The sequence below is a fragment of the Eupeodes corollae genome, chromosome 2 (assembly GCF_945859685.1).
Source record: "Eupeodes corollae chromosome 2, idEupCoro1.1, whole genome shotgun sequence".
NCBI classification, from domain to species: domain Eukaryota; kingdom Metazoa; phylum Arthropoda; class Insecta; order Diptera; family Syrphidae; genus Eupeodes; species Eupeodes corollae.
This window is the reverse complement of record NC_079148.1, coordinates 29,038,096-29,061,894: the sequence shown is the minus strand read 5'-3', so window position 1 is coordinate 29,061,894 and position 23,799 is coordinate 29,038,096. Positions and strand designations below refer to the sequence as shown.

Here is a 23,799-nt window from a genome sequence, read left to right as displayed (position 1 = left end):
ATTCCACCCCAGGTTGGTCACACTATAACAAAGCAAATTGTCAAATCATTTAGAACAGCTGATCTCCAAAATAAAGTTCATTTCGATTAATTTTCTGCAATGAATATTTTTCATTCGAATCTCAAAATAAACAAAATTCATTCGAACGAATAGATCTAGTCACTCGAATCAACGTTTTGTTCGAATCTCAAAATAGTCATTACTATGAATTTAAAGTAAAGTTCTGAATATGACTTGGTCAAAATTAACGTTGAAAGAATGAAGTCCCTTATGTTCTTTGAACCTGCCCATTGATTAAAAAAACATCCTTTCACTCTCTCAATTCGATACAAAAACATCCTTTCACTCTCTCAATTCGAACCCAAAATAAAAGTAAGTAATGTAATTTTTTTTAAATATTTTTTTTTGTAATTTTTATTTTTAATTAATTGTATTTTAATTTAATCTTATTGATTTTTGTTGCCAGTTTTTTTTTCATTTTTTTTTTTAATTTTTTGTTACCACTATAGTAATATAATAATCAAAAAATGTTTTTTTTATTTTGTTTTTTAACTTATGTGTTTTTTCTGCATTGTCGTTTTTTTTTTTAATATTTACTGGAAATTGTTTCTTTTTAAATTGTATTGGATTTTATTTTGTTTGCTTCTATTTTTGTTTTTTTCTTTTTTTTTAAGTTTTAATATATAGTTTTATTTTATTTTAATTGATTTAAGAGATTAACAATTAAAAAGAAGAGTCTTTAATTTCTATTTCTTTTATTTATATAGTTCCATTTTTTTGTTTTAATTTTTTGTTTGTTTTTAAATAAATAAATAACTTGTCCCGATGATGTGTAACTTTTTTTTTGTTTTTAATTTTTGCCTGTTTTTTGATGGATGTTTAGTTTTTTGTCTGTTTTTTGTTTGATTTGTTTTGAATTTTGGAGGCGGTGGTGGTTGGTAGTCTTGGTATATATAGATTTTATTATATGGGAGGGTGGTGACATTTTTTGTTTTGTTTTGTATAATCCGCTAAAAACAACACGCCCAGAGCGGAGAGAGAGAACTGTTTTCTGTTTTAGTTGTTTGCTATGTTTTCATTAATAATACAATAATTAAATTTTTTTAAATAACTTTTTCGCATTTATTTTTGTTTAGTTTAATGTTTTTTTTGTTTCTTTTTTTCATTCTTCATCATCATTCTCTTTAATATTCTTAATTAGATAGTAAAATACTCAACAAATAATCATTCAGTTTTCTTATGTTTTTATATTCACAAAAAAATGTTTTTTTTTCTTTTATAATTTTAATTTTAATATTTATTTATATTTATATTTTTCGTTATTCTTTTTTATATATATATATTTATATAGATTTTCCCATATTCATGCTTACATATTTTGAGAATATATAATAATTTTTGTTTCTTTTACTTTGCAATAATGATAAATACACAAGAGACACACCATGCGCATATGTATTGAAATATGCATTGAAATATTTTTATTATTTTTGTTTTTTGTTACATACAAATACATATATTCACTGTGTATACATAATAATTTGTATTTTATTTATATATTTAAAATGTTTACTGTTGCATACATACTATACACATTGATTCTGCCTTTTTATTTGTTTGTTTTTCTTGATAAAAATTAAATTTTTAATGCAATCAATAGGGACAATTTACTTTGTTTCACATTGGGTGTGTTATTTAGTTTATATAATCATTTAAATATATATATATATCGACTTTTGTTTTGTTTTTTGTTGTTAAAATAATATTTTTAATTATATAATAATTAAAACTAACAAAAAATATAATATAATAATTGATAATAATAATAATAAAAAAAATGTTTTCATTAAAATTGTATTGTTTTTGTTTTTTTTTTAATGTTTAATCTAATATTTTTATCTCTGCTTCATTAATTATTTTACTGTCTAGTTTTTTTTTATGTTTAACTATATATATATAATTTTATTTTAATGAAACTGTTTCATCCTATGATTTTAATTTTATTCAGTTTAATAACTAATATAATAACTTTCTTAATAATAATTCCTTTTTTTATTATTTATATTTTTTATCTTCGCTTACACTTTCATTTGTTTAATTTTTGTTTTTGTTTTTCTTCTAAGCCTATTTTTTTAATTAATTTGCGATATTTTTCCTGTTATTATTAATTTATCTCGATTCCTTTTGCTTTCATTTTGCGAATTTTCAGCTTCCGGGAGTTTGTTTTTTTTTTAAGTTTAACTGTACATGTACAATAAATATTGTTAGTCAATATTTTTTAATTTAAAAAAATTTACATAATTCTATTCATCACTTCTCAGTATTTTCAAGGGATTTTTTTTTTAGGAGGAGGACAGCGGAACTTATCCGTTGATTATTTTTATTTTCTTTTGTAAAATATCCGCCATCTCATCTGTTCATAGTTTTTGTTTTTTGTTTTTTGTTTTTCTATCATTCTCTTGTCGTTACCTCCCTTTTATAAATTTTGTTTTTTTTTTGGATTGAAAAAAATTAATTTTTAAGAAAATTTGGTATGGAAGCTATTACATACATAGATACATTATTAATACTGAAATAATAAAATTAACGAAAGTTTATCGAAAATAAAATTAAAAAAAAAATTGTGGTCAAATTGAGAATTCAATAGAAAAGCAAAAAATATATAAAATTTAATCAAAAAAAAATTATAATTCGACCGCAATATTGTCAAAGTCGTCAAAACGACGACGTGAAAGTAAAATGAATTGAAGCACAACGAACGATGTCCTTTTCCATTTCTTTGATAAAAGAGAGAATTTAACGAAAGAGAGAATGAATGTATCTTCTGTCATTTTTCTATCACAATTTCTTAAAAAAAGTATCAACTTCACTACTAGCGACATCTAATGGAAAAAAGAAATTTTGTTTTTTTTATGGAATCTGCTTTCTTTTTTTTTCGTTTGTCTTCTAATTTTTGTTTTTGATACTTTATTTCTTCTCTCAGCTACGCTTGGAGATGGTGGAAGATGCATTGGCAGCAGCGGCATTGGCATTGGCGTTGGCGTTAGACGCGGACGACGATGGTTTTCTGCGACGTCGATTTGCTATTGTTGATGTTGCTGCTGGTGGTGGTATTGGTCTCGTCGTTCGAGAATTTGTTGTCGTTTTAATTGTGGGTATGCTTTGAGCGATGCTAGTTCTACAACTGGCATTGCTATTGGTCATCTTAACTTTCGTTGTCTTGACTGGTTGTGGATTATTCGGCGTGGCGAATGCTAAAGTTGTGGTTGGCGATGATGACGGCGGCGGCGTCGCCGACTGCTTTGGCGGTGATGGGGATAGTGATGGCGGCGGCGGTGGCAGTGGCGGCGCTGTCGCAATCAATTTCAGCAATTAGGAATTCGAATTACGTTTCGACATCAGCTAGGATGAACTGGATTGATTTAGGTTACCGAACATGCCCGCTGAGAATGAGGTTTGCGCCGAATTTTGCTGTGACGAGGACGACTGTTGCTGCTGTTGTTGTTGCTGCTGCTGTTGTTGTTGTTGTTGCGCCGCTGTCATCGATTGGCCGCGACCGTGTTTTGGAATTGGTGGTTGAATGTATTCATGCCGCGCCAAAGAAAACACATCCATTCGGTCTTCTTTGCGATACGCCAAACAACCTCGAATAAAGCTCTAAAAAAAATACAAATACAAATACATTTATATTTTATTTAAAAAAAGAATTATTGATGAGAAAACAAACCTTCGCTTCATTGGAAACTGTTGGCTTGTTGGAAAATTGAACCTCAGTGGCTTTCAGTATTGTGTTCTCCTCTAATATTGTGGCTTGAGATTGATTATGACCGAATGGCTTCTTTCCATACAGACACTGATAGAATATCACACCCACACTCCATACATCGACTTTTGATGAGATTTTAGGAGGATTTTTACCCACAACAAAACACTCTGGTGGAAGATACCTGCAAGTCAATAAAAATTGGCATAAATCTTATTTCTTTCCTTTCTAATTTTTTCATTTTATTAAATTTAATTTAATACACACAGAAAATCAAAATTTGAATGAATATAAAAAACTACAAATTTCTAAAACCCGCACACATAAATATTACACAAACCAATAACAAATTGAAATCCCCACACATACTCACCAATAAGTTCCCGCCCCTTGCGAGGTCAAGTCCATGCCATGGTCCGGATTATAGTTCTCATCGTCCATCACTTTTGAGAGACCAAAATCGGTTATTTTTATTTCACCGCATACATTGCCCTCGGTTAGAAGGATGTTGCCGGGTTTCAAGTCATAGTGGATCACAGGTGGTTTGATCTCGTTCAAGTATTTCAATGCGGAAACGACCTAAGAACGATACATATTTGAATTGTTTTTAGAAAGCTAGTAGTATGCAGTCCTTATAGTTTTTATTGTCTATGCCACAAAGAGTACTTTTTTTTACATTTTTATGGGGTTACAAAAAAAAAACAACAAAACTTACCTGCATAATAATTGATCTGGCTTCACGCTCTGGTATCGTTTTATGCTGTTTCAAATAAAAATCTAAATCATGTCCATCACAATACTCAAGAACTGTACAGAACGAATTCGCATCGATCTCGAAGACATCATATAATTTAACTACACGAGGATGATCCAAGGCTTTATGAATATTATATTCTCTAAGAGCGTGTCTATTCGAAAAATTTAAAATAAATATTAATTAATATTATTCTTTAAAATAAGGTTAAGCAAAAATTAAACTTACTTAATATAATTAGCCTTTTTGTCCTCTTTCCAATCTTTGTTCAACTGATGCACTTTGCATGCAACATATCGTTGCTCCTTTAGGTCAAATGCTTTGTGCACTTCAGAGAAGCCACCTTTGCCAAGTAGCATAAGCAGCAAATATCTATCGTTCAGCACTGGATGGTTGTTGAATCGTGACTGGAAATATAGTAAATAAAATTGTTATAAAAAGCTTTTTTTTGTTGTAACTAGTACTTTAATCTATCCAGATGATTCGGATATCGATAAATGATAAATGTAAGATTTAAATCTTTATACGGATATCAGGATAGTGTCGAACCATATTATGTTTCATTACAGGATCTCGATATCCGACATTATCCGGATAGTTCAGATCTGGAAACCTGAATCTAATTGGTCTAATTCTAGCCTAACATTAATTTAGTTTTATTAACAAAACATGTCTTACTTAAACCTAGAAGCGCACTAACCTTTTATACTGAAATCAACTGTGGTAACCGTAAATTTGACTACAAAATGTTTCAATTCCAAAAAAAACAATACACAACTTTTTAAAGATAAGATTTAAGAAAAATATATAGAATGCAATTTCAATCCTCTTTCCTATTCGCATTCATTTTACTTTTAATTTTTATATTTTTGATTTAACATTCATATGATATATTTTATTTAATCTGATTTTTTTGCAAAATCTCTAAAAAACATTAACCTCTCTTCTATTTACCTGCATAACATTTTAGTAAATTGAATAAACTTCTCACTTTGCGCTGAATACATTCATTCGAGAATCGAAATTTGTATACTTTAAGCTTAAAATTGTCTGTCAAATAAAATTTCCCATCTCTCTTGCACTCCCTTACATCATTACAAAAGTTAACAATTTGCATTAGGTTTGTTTGCTAACTTGAGTTTTCTCAAAAATTCTCATAATTTTACCGGTCTCAAAGTGATCCTCACAAATATACATATATCTTTAGTTTAAGGAAAGAAGAAAATGTAATAAACAAAAATAACTCACCTGATCTTCATTCAGTATTCTCTTCAGCTCCCTTATGTGCAAATTACGTTCACGCTCGAGCTTCTCCATTTCCAGCTGCAAATCGGCGTCCTCCTTCTTAAGGGCGTTTTGTCGCAGTTTTAAAATCTCATCACATTCATAGTATTCCTGGGCTGTATACGCCCCGGACACTGGGTCTGGCTTTAGGAACGTTGCCGTATCGGAGGCAACAGTACTGCTGCCAATGCCACTGCTACCGCTACCTGAACCAACAACTCCGCCGCCATTGTGTAACGCAGACGACGAAGAATCACCACCTAGGCCAACATTGCCCACACCACTGCCGCCACGTGATGAATTCGAATTGCCACCGCTACCGACACCACCAACACCGCCTGCATTATTACTGCTGTTGTTGCTATTGTTATTTCGCTTGCGACCACTTTCCGCTGGCCGTTTTTTCATTAACATCTTTTTCTGTCGATCAATTTCTTCGCGTTCGGCTGAGATTTCTTCCTGCCGCCTGGATAGCTCCTGGAAGGCATAGCCGTCCGTCCAATTTTCTTGGAATGTTGCTCCCACCCTTTGGGTAACAAATTGGCCTAGACGCAATCGATTTTGCATGCATTTCTGCCGCGCCTCCTTCTTTTCGATGTTGCTCTTCTCCTTGAGCAGCTTCTTCACCACGTCGATGCACTTGTTGATGTGCGATTTGTGTTGATCGATGAGCTTCTGATGGGCGGTTATTTGACCCTTTTGCTCATCGGACAGTCTTGTCAGTTCTTCAAGTCGCGTTTTGCTTGATTCAATATCTGAATCTCGTTCCTGCATTTCCATGTAAGTGAAATCGGTTTGGGTCGATTTGGTTTGCATGGAAAGCGAATGATGTGAGTGAAGTTGGGGCGGTAGCAGTGACGTCGTTTGTTGCTGCTGCTGCTGTTGTTGTTGGTTAGGTGGCAGGTTTGTTTGCTGGGATGGTTGCTGCTGCAGTTGTTGTTGCTGTTGTGACGACTGCGACTGCTGTTGGGAGGTTTGCTGGGAATTCGTACTGAGTTGAGGTGGTGGCGGTGGAGGCGGACCACAACTGCCACCCACTATTGAACTTGTACTATTCACCAGTGTTGTACCAATGCTGCCGGGCACCACAACCACACTGCTGGCACCGCTACCAGTTAAACTGCTGCCTGACACTGATGTCGGCATCACTGTCGAAAGCGGCGACTGCGGAGGAACCATGGAAGTTTGACGATTTTTATTGTAGTGATATTCGGTAACAGCTGCCACGGAATTCATCCCGACTACTCCAGGCGTCCCGCCGCCTGGTGTCGTTGCTGTTGCCGCCGTTGCTACGGAAGTCATGCCGCCCATTGGCGGCTGCTGTGGACTAGGTGGAAATAGTGGGTAACCGCCAGCACTGCCGCTGACGACAGGAACACCGCCTTGCGAGGGTGATGGCGATTTTGATCCCGCGTGCGTCCTTATTGGACTATTTGCCGTGTGCTTATTGAAGTAATCGTTTATCTTTTTGCCATCGTTCATGGGCATTGTGAGGCGGGCACCCTTTGTCGTTGGCATACCGCAACGGTCTGCCGCCGATGCCTGTGTGCCTAAATTCAAGGAGAAATTCGTTGAGCCTACTTGCAGCACCAGGCGAGGATTGTGTTTGCTAGAATTACCGCCTGAATTGCCTCCGCCAGGAACTGCTCCACCACCGCCGCCGCCGCCGCCACCACCACCGCCACTATCATCGGCCGAGGGTGGAGGCGCTTTTCGTTTTCGCTTACGATCCGACGGAGTTCGTGGCAATTTCTCCAGTGCGCCCATGTTGCCTGTGTTCATGAGAGTACCGTTATTATTATTACTACTGTTGATGTTGTTATTATTGTTAGTACTACTACTGCTACTATTTAGGCCGCCAACGCCAACGTTAGCCAAATTGCTTCCGCCTAAAACTAAACTGCTACTATTGTTATTATTATTATTATTACCGTTATTTGGATTGTTCACTCCACCAATATTACCCCCAACTGACGACGAAGTAACAACACCACCAACTCCTAATGTCGAATTGTATACAATATCATTGACATCCTTTTCACTATGTGAAGATCCTGTGCTCATATTTGAATCCGGATTACTATGACCCGTTAAATGTTGGTGCGGCTGTTGTTGTTGTTGTTGTTGCTGCTGTTGTTGTTGGGGCAATTGGGGTTGTTGTAACTGTTGTGGGTGTGGTTGTTGAAGTGGAATTTGTTGTTGTTGTTGTGGTTGTTGGTGATGTTGAATTTGATGCGGATGATGGGGATGATGCTGCTGTGGTTGTTGTTGTGGCTGAAGTTGTTGTGTTTGCTGCTGTTGCGGCTGCTGTTGTTGTTGTTGCTGTGGTGTATTAGTGGTAAAATGATGTTGGTGATGCTGGTGATGGCTTATGGTCGACGTCGTCTGTGGGGCCATCTGCAATTGGGCGCCGGCGGACATCTGTAAATAAACAAATACAAATTGAATTAATATCCAAACTTAAAATCCAATTCAAAAAAATTTATATTCTATTCAGTTTATGTCCAGGCAAAATTTAATCATATCTTGATCTTACAAATCTAGCTGTATAGAAAGAAGATGGTTAAGGTAAATATATTTTTTAAAAGAAGCATAAGTTAAACATCCAATTAGCAGCAAGATACCAAATAGAAATTCTAACGAACAGACCCAAAATCACCTGACAACTATCAAATTAGCTGTCACTTTAACTGCTACTTTCTCTTCATCATAGCAAAACACTCTATAAAGTTCCATTTTTTATAAGTGGGAGAGGAATTAAGCTAAATCTTGTTATTTATTTGATTTTTATTTCAATTCTGTTCATATTCAAAAACTATAATCACGAAACTTAGACTACACAAGTTCAAAATAAAGGATTACACCTAAGATCTCAAAAAGTGGGCAAACCCTTTCATGAAAATACGATGCACAATTCAGTGTATAAAAATGTGAACTTGAACATAATCTAAGTTTTACAATTGTTCAGTTTGTAAATATGACATCTCCACTTCAGCCAAAATAAAGATTCTCCTACAACTTTCTCACTTTTTCTTTCAAAATTCTCATGAAGGAATTACTTTTTGCACAATTAAGATAAGTTAACAAATAAGAAGCTTATTTGAATGCAATGTGGAATGATGCTAATAAAACTGAGAAAAATCTACGATCTCAGAAACTTAAACTGCCCTTTTATGTCAAATAAACTAAATAATATGACAATTTTGTTTCCGGGATAAACGAGTTGAGTCACCTACCAACAATTGACCATCACAACAAATTTACAATTAATTTTGAAAATAATAATAAATAAATAAAGTTTTCAACGAATTTCTCAAAACAAAAAACATCCCACAAATGTTCCTCTTATCGAATCCTTTTTCAACTGCACCAAGGAATTAATATTTGAACGAGCCCTTTAAGCTCCTATAATCTCTTTGACCATTGTGAACCATTTTTATTATGTATATTATTTTGACTGGACCATTTTTATTTTCTTTTGAACAACGATACAAAAATAAGGAAAAAAGAAAAATAATAATTCAGCACCTTTTTTGTTGGTGAAATTCATTTTGACAGACTACAACTATCGAGACTCGATGAAAAAATCTCTTAACACCAATAAAAAAAAATTTACCGATTTTAATTCTCGTTATTTTTATTTTGTTAATAACAATTTATTCTTCTTTTTACAACTTTTCACCGATTACAGGATAATAATAAAAACATTTGGATTTGATATTTTCCAATTAAATTCTCATCTCTTGAAAATTTCTTTTTTATTTGATACAAAAAAAAAGATGTCTTCGTTTCTTCAAATTCATTTTCTCATTTCATTTATTTTTTTTTTACACTCAACTCACACATATACACAAACGGCGACGACGAGAAAACCGAACCGCATCCGAAAAAGAAATATAATTATGAACAAATTCAACCCTTTTTTCGTTTCGGTTTAAAGAAAAATGTCAAAATTAATCGAGAATTTTGAAGTTTATAAGTTTTAATAAACGCGAATAATTTTTGTGGTTTTTTATCACAGAAATTTGAGATTTTTGTTGAACTTTTTTTTGGCAGAGAAAGAAACTTTTTCACGATGCAAAATATTATAGTTGGGAAAAAACTCTGATTTTGTGTTCGTTCCCGATGGTCGAGAAAGACGACGATGGAGAAAAAAGAATAATATATCGAGAGACAGTAAGAGAAAACGTTCCTTTCTTACTGTTAGCGAAAGAAAGACAAAGAAATCGCATGGATCTCGATCTCTGGATGTACTCCTCCATTCATGATGGCTAGAGCTATATGTGTCTCGTATTCATTTTCAATTTTATACGATTATTTTGTTAGTTGGAGTGAGATGGTTTAATTATTTTTGATGGCGGAGACGACGACATAATGTCTTCTCAAACAAAATGGCGATAGCAAATTTGATTCTCAAATTGGCCGGGAAAGAAGAGAACATACATTTTTGTGTGTAGTCAATGATGGTGGAGTATTAGAAAGAAGGCAACGAATATACCTCGCACAGAACGCGAAAAGACGGATAAAACTATACTAGTTCCAGAGGGGGAAAAAAGATGGATTATTATTTTTTTTGTTCGTTCAAATGTGAATAGAGAGTGAACTACTTTGCCGACTGACTACACCGACGACGACGTCCGACCGTAGACGACCGGTAGAAGTAGAACTAGAGAGAAGTTGCAAAAATTGATTTGATGTTGATGACGTTGAGAGTTAAGAGAGAGTGAAAAGGTAAGCAGCAACAGCAGCAACAGCAGCTGGTTTTTTAATCAGTGAAATGAATGAAACAGTATCACTAGACTACAAAACGAGTGGCAGAGACACAAAACACATACACACGATAAAATAGCGTTTTTGCATAAATATTTATATCTCTCAATAATGCAAAAACACAAAAGAAAAAAAAACCATTCCACCGTTTCCGTATTTCGTCTGATTATACATACATACATACCATACATTCAGTCTAGATTAAATTAAGATTTGGAAAAGGGTTGCCATGCCTATAGTTTGGAAATTTAGTGTTAGTTTTCATTTTTGTATGTCAACGTAAATTCTTATTGGATACACACATATTAAGAGTTAAATATGAACAAGAAGTCACATTTTTAAGCCTGATAAAGAATTTTTAATACAGCAATTTTTAAAATGACATTCAATAGTTTCACATAAAAAAATCGAAAATTTAAACGTGAACTTACTTTAAGTTTTACCCTTTGTATAGGTGTACATGTAGATAAGAGTTCTATGATAAGAGTTCTATGATTTTGTTAACACAAATGACATTGAAAATATCTAACTTAACCATGAAATTGATTCACAATAGGCAAACTACAAAGTTTATATCATTTTTATACAAAATTATTTGTTAACAAAACCAAGTACCATCGTTACTGTTTTGCGTTTTTCAATAAAGGGTTGTTTTTGGTGATTATTTCAATTAAAGTACTGTAAATGAAACCTAATACACACAATCTAATAATAAATGATATTCTAATTGGGAATCCACAACTTTGAACTTTCATTCATTGTGCACGAATCTTTAAGCTAACAATCACTTTGAAAAATAAACGTGTTGCATCTGTTTTTTTTTTACGCCACTTGAATACAAACATTCGCTTAAATAAGGAAACAAATTGAAAAATGCAGTAAAGGGCATTTTTTGTATTTAAAAGGATATTTTAATAATGTGTGCTACCGCCTTTATTTGAAATAACTTCAAAAACCATGTTGCGAAGTTAATCATACAGTTGTTTTAAGTAATTTAGTGAAATTGCAATCCATGCCTCTTTGATATGCTGCTATCAAGTGATTGTTTGTCATCATATTGTCGTCCAGAGTCGTACACTCTACGAACCATCCATCCCCACACGTTTTCTATAATATTTAGGTCCGTGGAGTACGGTGGCCATTGAATTAGGGTAACATTTTTCTTGGCTATCCAACTTTTAATGATCCTTGCGTTGTGGATTGGCGCGTTGTCTTGTTGAAAAGTCCATAGTATTGGTCCAAATACATTGGTAACCTTCTTCTTCTTGCAATATTTGCATGTAGGAGTTTGCCTTCATTTTCAACGTGGGAAACTCCAGATCAACTGTTCCAAACCAGGAAATTGCCCCCACACCATTACACCGCCTTCTCGGCTATGGTGGCGCTCCAAAAACCTTGGTTCCTTTATCATGTCATGAAAATAGAAATTATACCCGTCCGGGACATCTAAATTAATTTTTTCTTCGTCAGAAAATATCACTTTTGTCCACTCTTCCTTCCACGTCATATTCCTTCTCCAAAAATCTATTCTATTTTGTCGTCGTATTGGATTTAATGGTGGTTTTTTCTTCAATTTAAGGCGCTTCAAATATTGTGACCTACGAATGACACGTCTAATAGTGTTATGACTAGCTGCAATACCACTCTTCGCCTTGATTTAAGCAGCAGAGTCGCTTGAATTGGATGCCAGTCTAATAATCTTTCTTCTGTCTGCTTCTGTTGTGGCTCTTGTTTGCTTGCCCTTCATATTTGTTCCATAGCTGACTTTATTTCTAAGGTAGGTACTACCAAACAATTTGTACACTTTTTTCTATTTTGTTGGCAATTGTGCTTACGGGAAGCTGCGTATATGTACTTCTATTTTGGCTTTTTTTGCAAGGTTTAATGGTTTTCCGCGGCCAATTTTTTCTTTGATCGAACAATTAATGCTTTTAATCTAAATTTCTATTACTAAAATAAGAATTTTTGTCATAACCGTAACTAATAGAAACAAAACGCACACTGTTTCTATTCAAGTGGCGCAAAAAATAACCTAATGGCATTTTTCTGAAATATTCTGACCATGCAGTTTAATTTGCAATAGGTTCCTCTTATAGGAACTAAAACAAAGAGGTGAATTTATAAATTTACCGAAGTGCTACACGTTCTGATAGTAAGAAAAAAGTTTGTTTCTATTCAAGTGGAGAGGAGTGTATATTACAAAACCTATTCAACGCTTTCAAATAAACAGGAACAAAATTCACAATAATACCTATACATTTGGCATTAATATAGTTTAATTCACAATCGTTCCTATCAACTTAAATATTATATCTACAAAACCACGCACAAATAAATTACCAGAACCTAACGACCTACCTATAGTTGTTTTCTTTTAAAAATCTGGTTTATGACTCAAATTGGCATCGAATAAAATAGGTATCAGAATTTAAATTATTATTAGGTAGCTAATTTTCCATTTAATATATGTATGTATGTATGTACCAGCCTTCCTATAAAAAAATGGCTTTTAAAGCTAGCTATCAACCAACCATCTAATTAACCTGCGTTTTATCTCTTTCTTGTACCTAATCGTTAACAGTTTTAACTCAAAATTCTTACCTACCTATTTATATCTACACTCATCAAGTTAATACTTATTCTAACTTATATGTGAAGAATCACACTCAATTATTTTCATAAAATTTTGCAGTAGTTACCTATCTACAAAATATAAAACTCAACTTCAATTCCATGCGAAAAAACGCGAATATACACCTTTTTATCATCATACATACCTACATACATAAATATGTATCTATCTATCTACCTTCCTACCCAACTTAAAAGAAATAAAAAAAAACTAAAAATGTAGGTATATAAATAACCCTCTCTTAGGAAAGAGACCAAGAAAAATCACAAAACCGCTAAGCTAAACATACAAACCATCTTCCACATATAATACAAAACATAAAACATCACATCAGCCAAACCGAGCCGCACACAACTTGCCAACAACAACAACAACGAAAACGGGGCGCAAGCATAAAAGATAAAACATAAAACAGACAAAAACCAGTTCTCCAATGATCGCCTAATCTTCACCACCATCTTCACTTTACATTATACAAAAATAAACAAGAACCAACAACAACAATAAAGCCAAACAACAAACCCTATCCAACAAACTCCTCAACAAAACAACACCCCAAACGGTCTTCACCTCTCATGCTCAACTCAATGCTCATCTCATCTCACCAAACCAAACCAAAACCATCGCCAACGGCAACACTTCATACATCTTTATACACATAATTAGGCGTATAAAATTCAAAGGCGAATGCACTGCACAGCACACTACACTTCGCTACCGCTATCGCTACACTATACACGAACCCAATACCCAACCAACAAACATACGAACGAACGAACCAACGAACGCTCCTCATCCTCATCACTTCACGTTCACAACCAACCGCACAGTTCATTCTGTTGGAGTCAAGGTCGAGACGTCACTTTGTCGTCGTCACGCAAAAATTTTCATTTTCATTACCTATTTTTAGATGTATGTATGCTTGTTTCTTTTTTTGTAATATTTTCAATGTATATGTGAGACAAATAAGTTAAACCAACGAAGAGAAAGAACATAGGAAAAAATAAAAATAATATCAAAAAAAAAAAAAAACAAGTAAATAATGTACCTGTGCATGTAAATACTCTTAAGTAAATAGGTCAACGAAATTAAACTATTTTTTTTTTCAAATTAACAAAAGAACTGTTATCTTTGAACTATGTGAGTGATGCCAATCGAACTCAACTACTGTCAGATATTTGACATTTAGTTAGTAAAATACTTTTAATACCGTAATCTTTGTGGGAATATATAATTAAGCTGCTATTGCATTTATTATACTGTTAATTCCCCAAAGCACGTGCAAGCAATGATCCGATTACATAAAAAAAGGCGACTTTACCAAACACACTCTCTCACACACAACACACACACACACAAACTCACTTTGAAGCTTTTTCTCTTTGTTGTTGTTTTTTTCTTGAGTTTTGTTTTCATTTTCTCTTTCTCTACTAAACTCACACACATAAACCTTAGACTCACTACGAATTTGAGAATAAAAACAAAATAAGTTAAGAGTAAGTAAAACAAAAAAAAAACTCTTCGACCGGTCTACGATAATGACGCTTTCGTCATGCGCTCGTTGCGGTGACTGAGCTTTCAATGAAAACAAAAAAAAATATTGTTTTATCATTTATCCGCCATCCACACTTCTATTTAAGATTATAAAACAAAAAAATGTAAATGTAAATAATAAAAATGAAGAATTGCATGTTGAGCGAAAGAGTAAAGGATATAGAGACATTTATGTATTATGTATGTACTCTTGTAAAAAAAAATAAAGATGGAATTATTGGAGCAAAAACATGAGATTTCTGTAGGATGCAGTACTGCAACTGCACACAATGTAACATGGGCCCAAATTGACTGTCCATTAAAAATTAATTACCTACTGTGAACTTATCAAGTTCACATGTCATTTTACACTTTATTGACATTTATGCACAAATCACAATATGTAGGTAAGCCGATTGAATAGGTTGCAATTACTTTTAATAACTGTTATTAAACTTCCTGTTTGACACTTTTTAAAACGTCACCTATTGTGAATAAGTTCGTAGGAGTAAGTGCTTCCAAAATACTTAATTTTTCAATTAAATTACCAAAAATAAGAAAGAAAATGATAACACATACCTTGTCCACTAAGTTATAACAAATTATGCCTATTTTTCTTGTTTCTGAAACTATGTAGGTTTGGCAAGGTCTATACTGCGCAAGTTAAAATTCTTGTACTCTAAGGAAAATACAAAATGCAACTATGTGAGAACAACAATTGAATTCTCCATTTTCCTGTCGAATTCAAATTTTTCTTTATTTTATCGTGCTCTCTGCTTTATTATTTTATTTTTTTTTTTCGTGTGTTCATTTGTAAAATTTCCTCCTCTTCACCCTCTGCGCTGCTGGCTGCTGTTTTTGTTTGGGTTAAGGGGAAGCGCAGGGTTGGATTGGAACAAGTTCAACCAGTTTATTATCTCATACCGATACACTTTCTGCATCGGCTGGTTAGTTAGATATTGGAGTGGAGCGTATGGACTAGGACTGGGGCTTTTGGAGTCTGGGGTCTGGAGTGTGTGGAAAAAAGTGATACCGATACCGACCGATAGCTCGTCGCTTTAAGTTAAGTTGAGTTGAGTTAAGTTGAGTTGAGACTTGAAAGGTAGTTAGGTAGATATATGTACATATGTGTTTCTTTTTAGGTTTGGTGATACAAACATGTCGTGTGTTTGATTGTGTGACGTCACTAGGTAAATATTGTGATAACTAGCGCTTGTCGGTCGGTCGTCTATTAAGCGAACATTTAACGTTTATTTTGTGTTGCTTTTATTTAAAAAAGAAAATTAGTAAACTTTAGATAGGTACCTATTCGTATCTCTTTAGATTCAAATAATGTGGGAGAGAAAACAATATGGCGACTTATAATGACAGTTGATTATAGTTCTGTCAATTGCAAATTGCAAGTTAAGGCAGTCATTTTGATTTTTTTTTCGTCTTTAGATTAAAATATATTTAAGAAGAACGAAAAATCTGCAAAAACAAAAAAAGAAAATCTATACAAGACAAAATGGAGAAATGTACTTTTTGTTCGTATGCACTGCATAGAGTTTGTAGGTCTGCAAAAGGTAGAGAGGTAGACAAGTAGGTATGTATGTACATGGATATCGCTGTTTGTGTGGGGTTAATAAACTCTATGGGCAATGCCGGGTTTCGCATTATTCCGTCCGCCAACATTTTCTATGTAGGCACAAAGGCAATTTTTAAAGTGGGTATATGTACCTACATATACTTGAAATCTCGGCAGCATATTTACAACGGCTCATTGCAGTTTTTTTATGTTTTCTTCTTTTAAGCACAAAGAACGAATAGAAAAGAGTAGACAAAAAAAAACATTTGTTTGTAACTACATACAAAATAGGCAAGCAAAGTATAAAATGTATATAAAAAGAGACGAACTGATAAGTGAAAAAGAACAACAAAAAAAAATATCTATATTTGTTTGATAAAGATAAATAGAGAACATGAAATTAATAAAATTCTGTACCTTATAAAATTTGTATACCTACGAATAGGTAGGTTTAATTATCTACGTTTTTCTTTTTAGATGATTACCTACTTATTTACTTATATGTCACGTTTCCTTTTTTTTCATTCTACAAGTGCACCTACATACATACATGTATGTATATATATAACTGTACAACCTGTAACAGCTGCAGAAACTCTTGATTAATTTTCAGTTAAATTAGTTTTACTTTTAAAAGCTTTATACTTAACTTGGTTAATAGATAGGTAGGTTCTCAAATAAAACTACTTAAAATTGAAAAACACATACAATACATACATTAGAAAAGTATTAAGTTTATAGGAACTTTATATAAGAACACAACTAGCCAATATAAAGTTTTAATTTGCATATGAGGCTTATTGTGAACCATTCATGAATAAATATCATCTACAATAAGATCGCAGCAAATTATAATGTTAATAATAAATTGATGATACACATTTTAGGGCTGTTCTTACAAAACTAAATAAGCACTGTTAATTAAACAAATTCTTAAAAACAAAATATATTGTGAATAGGTCATATTTAACCTTCGAGGATTTTGACAGTTTGGAGTAACGGTTTTTATCTGGTTTTTGTTTGTTTGAACTTGTTTTAAAGAAGTCATGCAACACGCAACATGTATTTAATATTGAGAACTAAAAAAAGGTCAAACTTGACAAAAAAATCACATAGTGAATATCTTTTGTGAAATATTCTTTAAGATTGAAAGCGTTGGGTTTTTCAAAAAATTAAGCCTCACAAGAATGAGGAAATAATACTTAAATACAAAATGTCTATTTATATATTTAAAAAAAAAATCGAAAAGGAAACAGTTATTGTAAATAGGCCAAGGTTCATTTTCAAAGAATTTGACAGTGTTCATTCACATGTACAAATGTAAGATATTTCTTCATTTGTCGAAAATATGCTGAAAAAGACATATACTTTTAAAAAAAGAGTTCTGTAAAAAGTTTGGTGTTTTATCGTGAATTACTTTAGACCAAGGCTTCATAGGTAAAATTAAGTTTTTGATAGGTAACTTAAAAAACTTATTGTTCGGCGATTTTGACAGTTCACGAGATATATTAAAGTTATTTATACATTTACATGTTGAAATCTGTGTAGTACATAGTGTAAACAAAAACATACAACTTACTTTGTTAAATTAAAATCAGATATTTGATTTTAAAGGTAAAATCGATCAAGAACCAAACAAGTCACTTTATCTGTGAAGAAATCAATGTTAAAATACGGCGATGACAGTCCGTTATGGCACTGAATTTTGTTTAAACCTTGACACACAAGAACGCAATTCGTTAAGTTTTTTTGTTTTTAGCTCTCAAACTACACACAAACATCACTAAATATATAATTCCGCAACTCATAAATATTATTCTCATTTCTCTTATTGTTTTTAATATACACATCATATACTACAAACATACACACAAATGTACCCATTTAGTTTTTTGTTATTATTGCGTTCGTCTTAAAGAATTGTTTCTATTTTTTTTTTTTTTTTTTTGACAAAATAGAAAATAACCAGAAGCTTTATTTATAAGTTAACTCTTCTCTAAAATTATGACAATATGTACGATTTTTGCGTTGTATTAATTTATTTTGTAGGTAAGTATATGTATGAATGTCTCGACTCACTCGTTGCTAGGTCAATGTGACAGAAGATATTCGTATGGTGAGTGTTCATAGTTTTTTTTTTATTTCGTTAAACGTCACTTAGCCAAAATAAGAGATAGTCGATAAGAAAATAAGAATGTAAAGTACTTTTATGACGTTTGTTGATGACATGATTTTATATTTTAGCAAAACTTAACGAATGTGGTGAATGAACACAAAATATTTATTAAATTATCTTCAATTATGCGGTTATAGGAGAGTGCTGTTTTTATGTTTCTGAGAAAAATGAACAAAAGTAAAACAAATCGAATGTAAACTTTCACACTATAAAAATTTCAAAAACTAGCAAATGACGTTCAACGTCAAATTTATTGTGAAATGACAAGATCATATTGATCCGATGAAACTGTGTTAACTTTTTTTTGTTTATTAATTTCAATTCCAAAGTGAATTATCTGAAGATAAGGAAAGCAGCGTAGATTACCTAATAGATAGCTATTCAAACAAAAATTGTAGTGAAATTTTTAATTATAATTTGTAAATAAACTTTTTTTCAGTTTCGTGAACATCACGATAAAATAGAGTGACAAAATGAGTAAACATTTACTCAATTTACTAATTTATACAAATGATTTGTTTTCTTGGCAGAAATATTTTATAAATAAAATGAAAATTTCAAACAATAATAATACAATAATTTGATTGTGACCTTGTCAGATTTCCTCTGATTAGACCCCGATTACATCTCTCGTTTGTGATCTTTTATTTATATATTATTAAATGTTCAGTAAAAATTTCAAGTAGGTAGGTAAACACATTTTAAATTAAAATGATAAATGAAAAATATGTGTATTGTGTGCAAAAAAAGAAGAAAGAAACACAAAACAACAAATTAATTAATTCTTGTTAGCAAGTTGCCAACAAATCAATATTTAGAAGTGGGGTACAAGTAATGTAGATATAGATACCTTTTTATAGTGAAACAAATGAGAATATAATCCAATATTCAAATCCCAGAGTAACGGATAACGAAACGTAGATACAAATTTATTAAGTCACAAATAAAAAAAAACTAAAGATATTCAGAATTATGTACATATTTCGAGTCGATTTATATACCTACTTATGCATACCATAAAAGTATACAATTATAGCAACGCGAAGTTTATTGTTATTATTATTTTTTGTATTTTTTATAGTAAACTGTGTTCGCTTACAAGTAGAAAAATAGGTACCTACCCAATTACAATTTGTCAGTATCAAAAGAAGAACTGAACACAAAATAAAATAATAATAAAAACAGAAATTCAAAAGCAGAATGCATTGTATGCGCAACATTTTTTTGAAGGGGTATGAAAAGGAAAAGGGAGCAATGAAGGTGGCTGCGCGATTATTTTTGGTATACCTACGAGTGTTATAGTAGCGACGATTTAGGGGCAGCGAAAGCGGCGGAAATAGGCAACAGGAATAGCGTTGCCATGTGAAGTGTTTTCAATTGAACAAAAAATGTGTGTGTGTTTTTTTTTAATTTTAAATAAAACTCAAGTTGATTTATTTATATTTTATGGGCTTGAATAGGTATAAAATTTACAGCTCACCACACATAAAAAAGTATACACACACATTCAAATAAAATTTGTTTTTCTGAAGGTAATTTTGTAATATGGAGAATTTTATTAGTTTTTGTTTAGTTTTTGTTTGTTTTTATTTCTTCAACGTTGGAAGTGAATGCATTTATTTCTGGAAAGGTCAATAGCAGTAGGCGAATAATACAAATGACTTTTATCTTTGATAGTTTTTTAGGTGTATAATTCTAAGACCTTATCTTTATGCTCATATTATACTCTTGAGAAATTTATTTTCATACAATATAATTATTCTTGCTTTTATAGGCTGGAGGATTTAATATAATAGATCACTAATTTCTTGTAAATTAATACAAAAATACTTTACATTGACTTCTTTTTTCATATTTACTTCTTAACCATAAATTCTGATTAGGTTATTTAAGGTATGTATATTACAAATCCGGCTCGAAGGACCAAATGAATTGCGAATAAATTTTAACAATTTTAGGTTAAATATGATGAATGACCAGTAGCATCCGTGACATGATGGTTAGTGTGTTGGACTGTCATGCGAGAGGTCTTGGGTTCGATCCCTGCTTATGCCACCTAAAGTTTTTTTCACGGTTACTGCCTCTTGCGAGGAATTGACAAATTCTCCAAGAGTATTTCTTGTCATGAAAAGTGCTTTCTTAAGTTTTGCTGTTCGGATTAGGCTTAAAAACTGTAGGTCCCTTCCATCCCTGACAACAGTACTCGCACACAGAAATGGCTGCCGTTCGGGTTAGGCTTAAAAACTGTAGGTCCCTTCCATCCCTGACAACAGTACTCGCACACAGGAATGGTTGACAGCTGTCAGTCACTAGGCCCTAGTTCTCAAACGGACTGTTGCGCCACCCAATTTATTTATTTATGATGAATGACCACGTAGTTTCATATGAAAATAAATGTTTCTAAAACTTCTAAGAACGTGAATATACTAAATCAGGAGATGAATTACCTTTTTCATAATATTTCTCACACATGGATACGAATGCAACAAGAATTATTTATCATGTATTTGAATTAAAATTGCACACTAAAAGAATAATTGAGTAGATCAAGCTAAAATTTATTGACAGATGATAGTTAACACTTAATATGAGAGAAGAAGATGACAGGTGACATTGTGCGCGTAGAATACGCTGAATTTATTGGGGTAGGTTAAGACTCCATTAGGATACATAAACAAATCTATTGTAAGCTCATGCTAGCTTTGAACTACAATTATGTTTAAAGTTTTAATAAAATTTCTTCTGACAAATCATTTACACTATGTTTTGTACGAGAAAAAATAATGTCAGTGTTTTTGTCATATTCGTCTCAAAAACTATAATCTGGATCCAAAATAATAGATATTTGAGAAGAAATTTTAAAAAGTGAAAAATTCCATTAACTATTAAAACTGATATAACCTTATATGGTTATTAAAAGATTAACTAGATTAGTTTAAAGCGACAGCTGTCAGTATGACATTTATATGTTTGATCAATTATGACATAAGAATGTAAGTAGTCAGACTTCGCTGATCGCTTTGTTCATTATTCATACCCTGGCTAGAATATGAAAGTTGTATTGAATTACTACCAACCACAAATCTTTTGCCAACAGTGTTTTACATTTTTAAGGTCAAAGTGACTAAAGTCATATTAAGATACTCGTAAATACGTTCAGGCAGCCAAAAATCACAACAACTTATTAAGATACTCTTATCATTAAATCAAACCAACAAATAATTTAGAATTTTCAATAAAAATTATGTATTTATCAGTTGTTTTTTTTTTTTGTTGCTTTGCTGTTAATCAAATTTTTTAAACAAGAATAAAGTCTCAACCTCAACATTTCTATAACCTTGATAAAAAATTTAAACTTGTTTGTTCATATTTATATAAACCTATACAATACCGGCCCCTACTGGCAGTGCTGTTATCGATCACGATAGCCTCGTTCATGCTTAATGCATACGCTATGCATATATTATAATATTTAAGTGCACAACAGACATGGTAAAGAGAACCGAAATAAAAAATTAAGAAAATAAAATGAACCAAGTCGCTTATCGTGTAGATATTTTTGTAACAATTAAAAACTACGCATAATATATTTTAAGTTTAATTTTAGAACCAATCAAAAAAAAAGAAATACATACCATTTATGTAGTTTTATAAATAACTTCAAAATTAAGATACTATTCAACTTTTTTAAATTTTCTGACTCCAATAAGTATTCAGCACATTATTTTGTTCTTTTTTTGTATTATTGTTTAATGAAACTTTCAAGGCGTTATCTGATTTCTAATTTAACGAAAAATAAACTGTCAATAGGTTCGGTCGATCATCGTCGGTCGGTCTTCGCGAACTCGGTGATTAGTCAACAACTAATTTGTGATTTGCATTTCCAAAATTAGACACTTTAAAAATGATTTATATGTACATATAGGTACAACAACTATTGCCATAGATATATAATTATACAAGTAATCCACCGGCAACGCGAAAATGTTGAAGGAATTTGTTTTTAATTTTTTTTTTGTTGTTGAGTATTTTTTTGTATTGCGAATTTTCTCCTCCGTTTTTGTGGTCTTATTTTATTTATTATGCGCGTTCACACCGTTTCGCTCTTGTGACAGCTGCTTCGATATTACTAGTTGTTTAATTTTTTGTGTTCGTTACTCTGACTCCCCTTGTACTCAACTTGTTTGCTATATTTATAATGAATGTACTATTTATTTATTAAAAAAAAGCAAAAAAAAACAATCAGGAGAAGAAAAATAAAAATAAAACGAAACCACCATTACAAAGTCATTTAGCTTTTTTTCGTTAATTTAAATTCGAGCATTCGCTTTCGTTCAGTGGTGTTATGACAACGATGGCGAAACGATGGTGTTCATGTGGATGATGATGATTTACTCGTCTCGTACTTACAGTTCATTTAATTTACTTGACTTGACACTGAACTGCAAGTAGAGTCCTTTAACTTCACACTCTGTTCTGTTCTGTTGGTTCTCATTTCTCATTAAAAAAACAAAAGGCAACAATAAATAAATTGAAATAAAATAAACATGGCCGCCACTGCCACTGACACCGCTACACCGATGCCGATGACAGTGCTTTTGTTGATTTTAGTTTAAATAACTTAAATCATATTATTGTAGATATCTCTAAATAATAATAGCGCTTCCTTCTCAATTTTTATATTGTGAATTATCATTTTATGTAAGCAACAAATCGAACAGATCCAAATAGTTTATTATTAGAAAAATATGGCGTTTTTATAGTTATGATGAAATGAAAATATAATAGAGCTTGTTTTTTGTGTAGAAATTTGTCTTGTCTTTGAAAGACAAGGTAGGTCTGTTCAAATGCATAAGTATACAAATTATCTCCATTGTATTTGTGTGAATATAGAATAGTTTTTTTTAATTTGAGTTAACTGTATTTTAGCTGTGAGGGGTGGACGAGTCATATCTACATATGTACATACAAACAGTATGTAAATAATAATCGATTTAAAGAGTTCTCAATTTTTTGTTTGTTGTTGGTTTTTGTTTATTTTAAATTGAAAAAAAAGCTCAAAAGTCAAATATGTAGATATGACATAATAATTTAGCAAAGGTTAATATGGTAATATTTTCATTTTTGATGTTTGTGATGGCAACAATTGACGTCTCTATGGGGTATGTTTTCATCAGGAAACAAGACTTGATTATTATTTTAAAGGTCAAATATTTGGTATCAAAGTCATTTTTAGACATAATACAAGAATTTCAAAGAAGAGAGAAAGTGCAGTAAAAAATGTAAATGATTTTGTGTAGATTGATTAGATTTAAAAACA

General features: G+C 32.0%; 1 protein-coding gene across 18 annotated transcripts in view; it reads right to left on the bottom strand.

Moving 5' to 3' along the window:
• Positions 1–1,264: 1,264 nt before the first annotated feature.
• The window catches only part of LOC129944690 (serine/threonine-protein kinase tousled-like 1-B), a 251,720-nt gene continuing 229,185 nt past the window's right edge, over positions 1,265–23,799 (bottom strand). For 12 of the 18 annotated variants that reach the window (XM_056054300.1, XM_056054299.1, XM_056054298.1 and 9 more), the window contains 6 exons: positions 5,766–8,222; positions 4,746–4,924; positions 4,479–4,671; positions 4,137–4,342; positions 3,728–3,947; positions 1,265–3,657 (listed from right to left, as the gene is read on the bottom strand). In XM_056054300.1, the coding sequence (XP_055910275.1) occupies positions 3,403–3,657; positions 3,728–3,947; positions 4,137–4,342; positions 4,479–4,671; positions 4,746–4,924; positions 5,766–8,222 (3,510 nt within the window). In that variant the 3' untranslated portion in view covers positions 1,265–3,402. Of the gene's footprint in view, positions 3,658–3,727; positions 3,948–4,136; positions 4,343–4,478; positions 4,672–4,745; positions 4,925–5,765; positions 8,223–9,329; positions 9,929–15,315; positions 15,434–17,882; positions 18,007–22,114; positions 22,589–23,799 lie in introns of those variants that run through there. The other 6 variants (XM_056054315.1, XM_056054310.1, XM_056054314.1 and 3 more) reach the window with 6 other exon arrangements.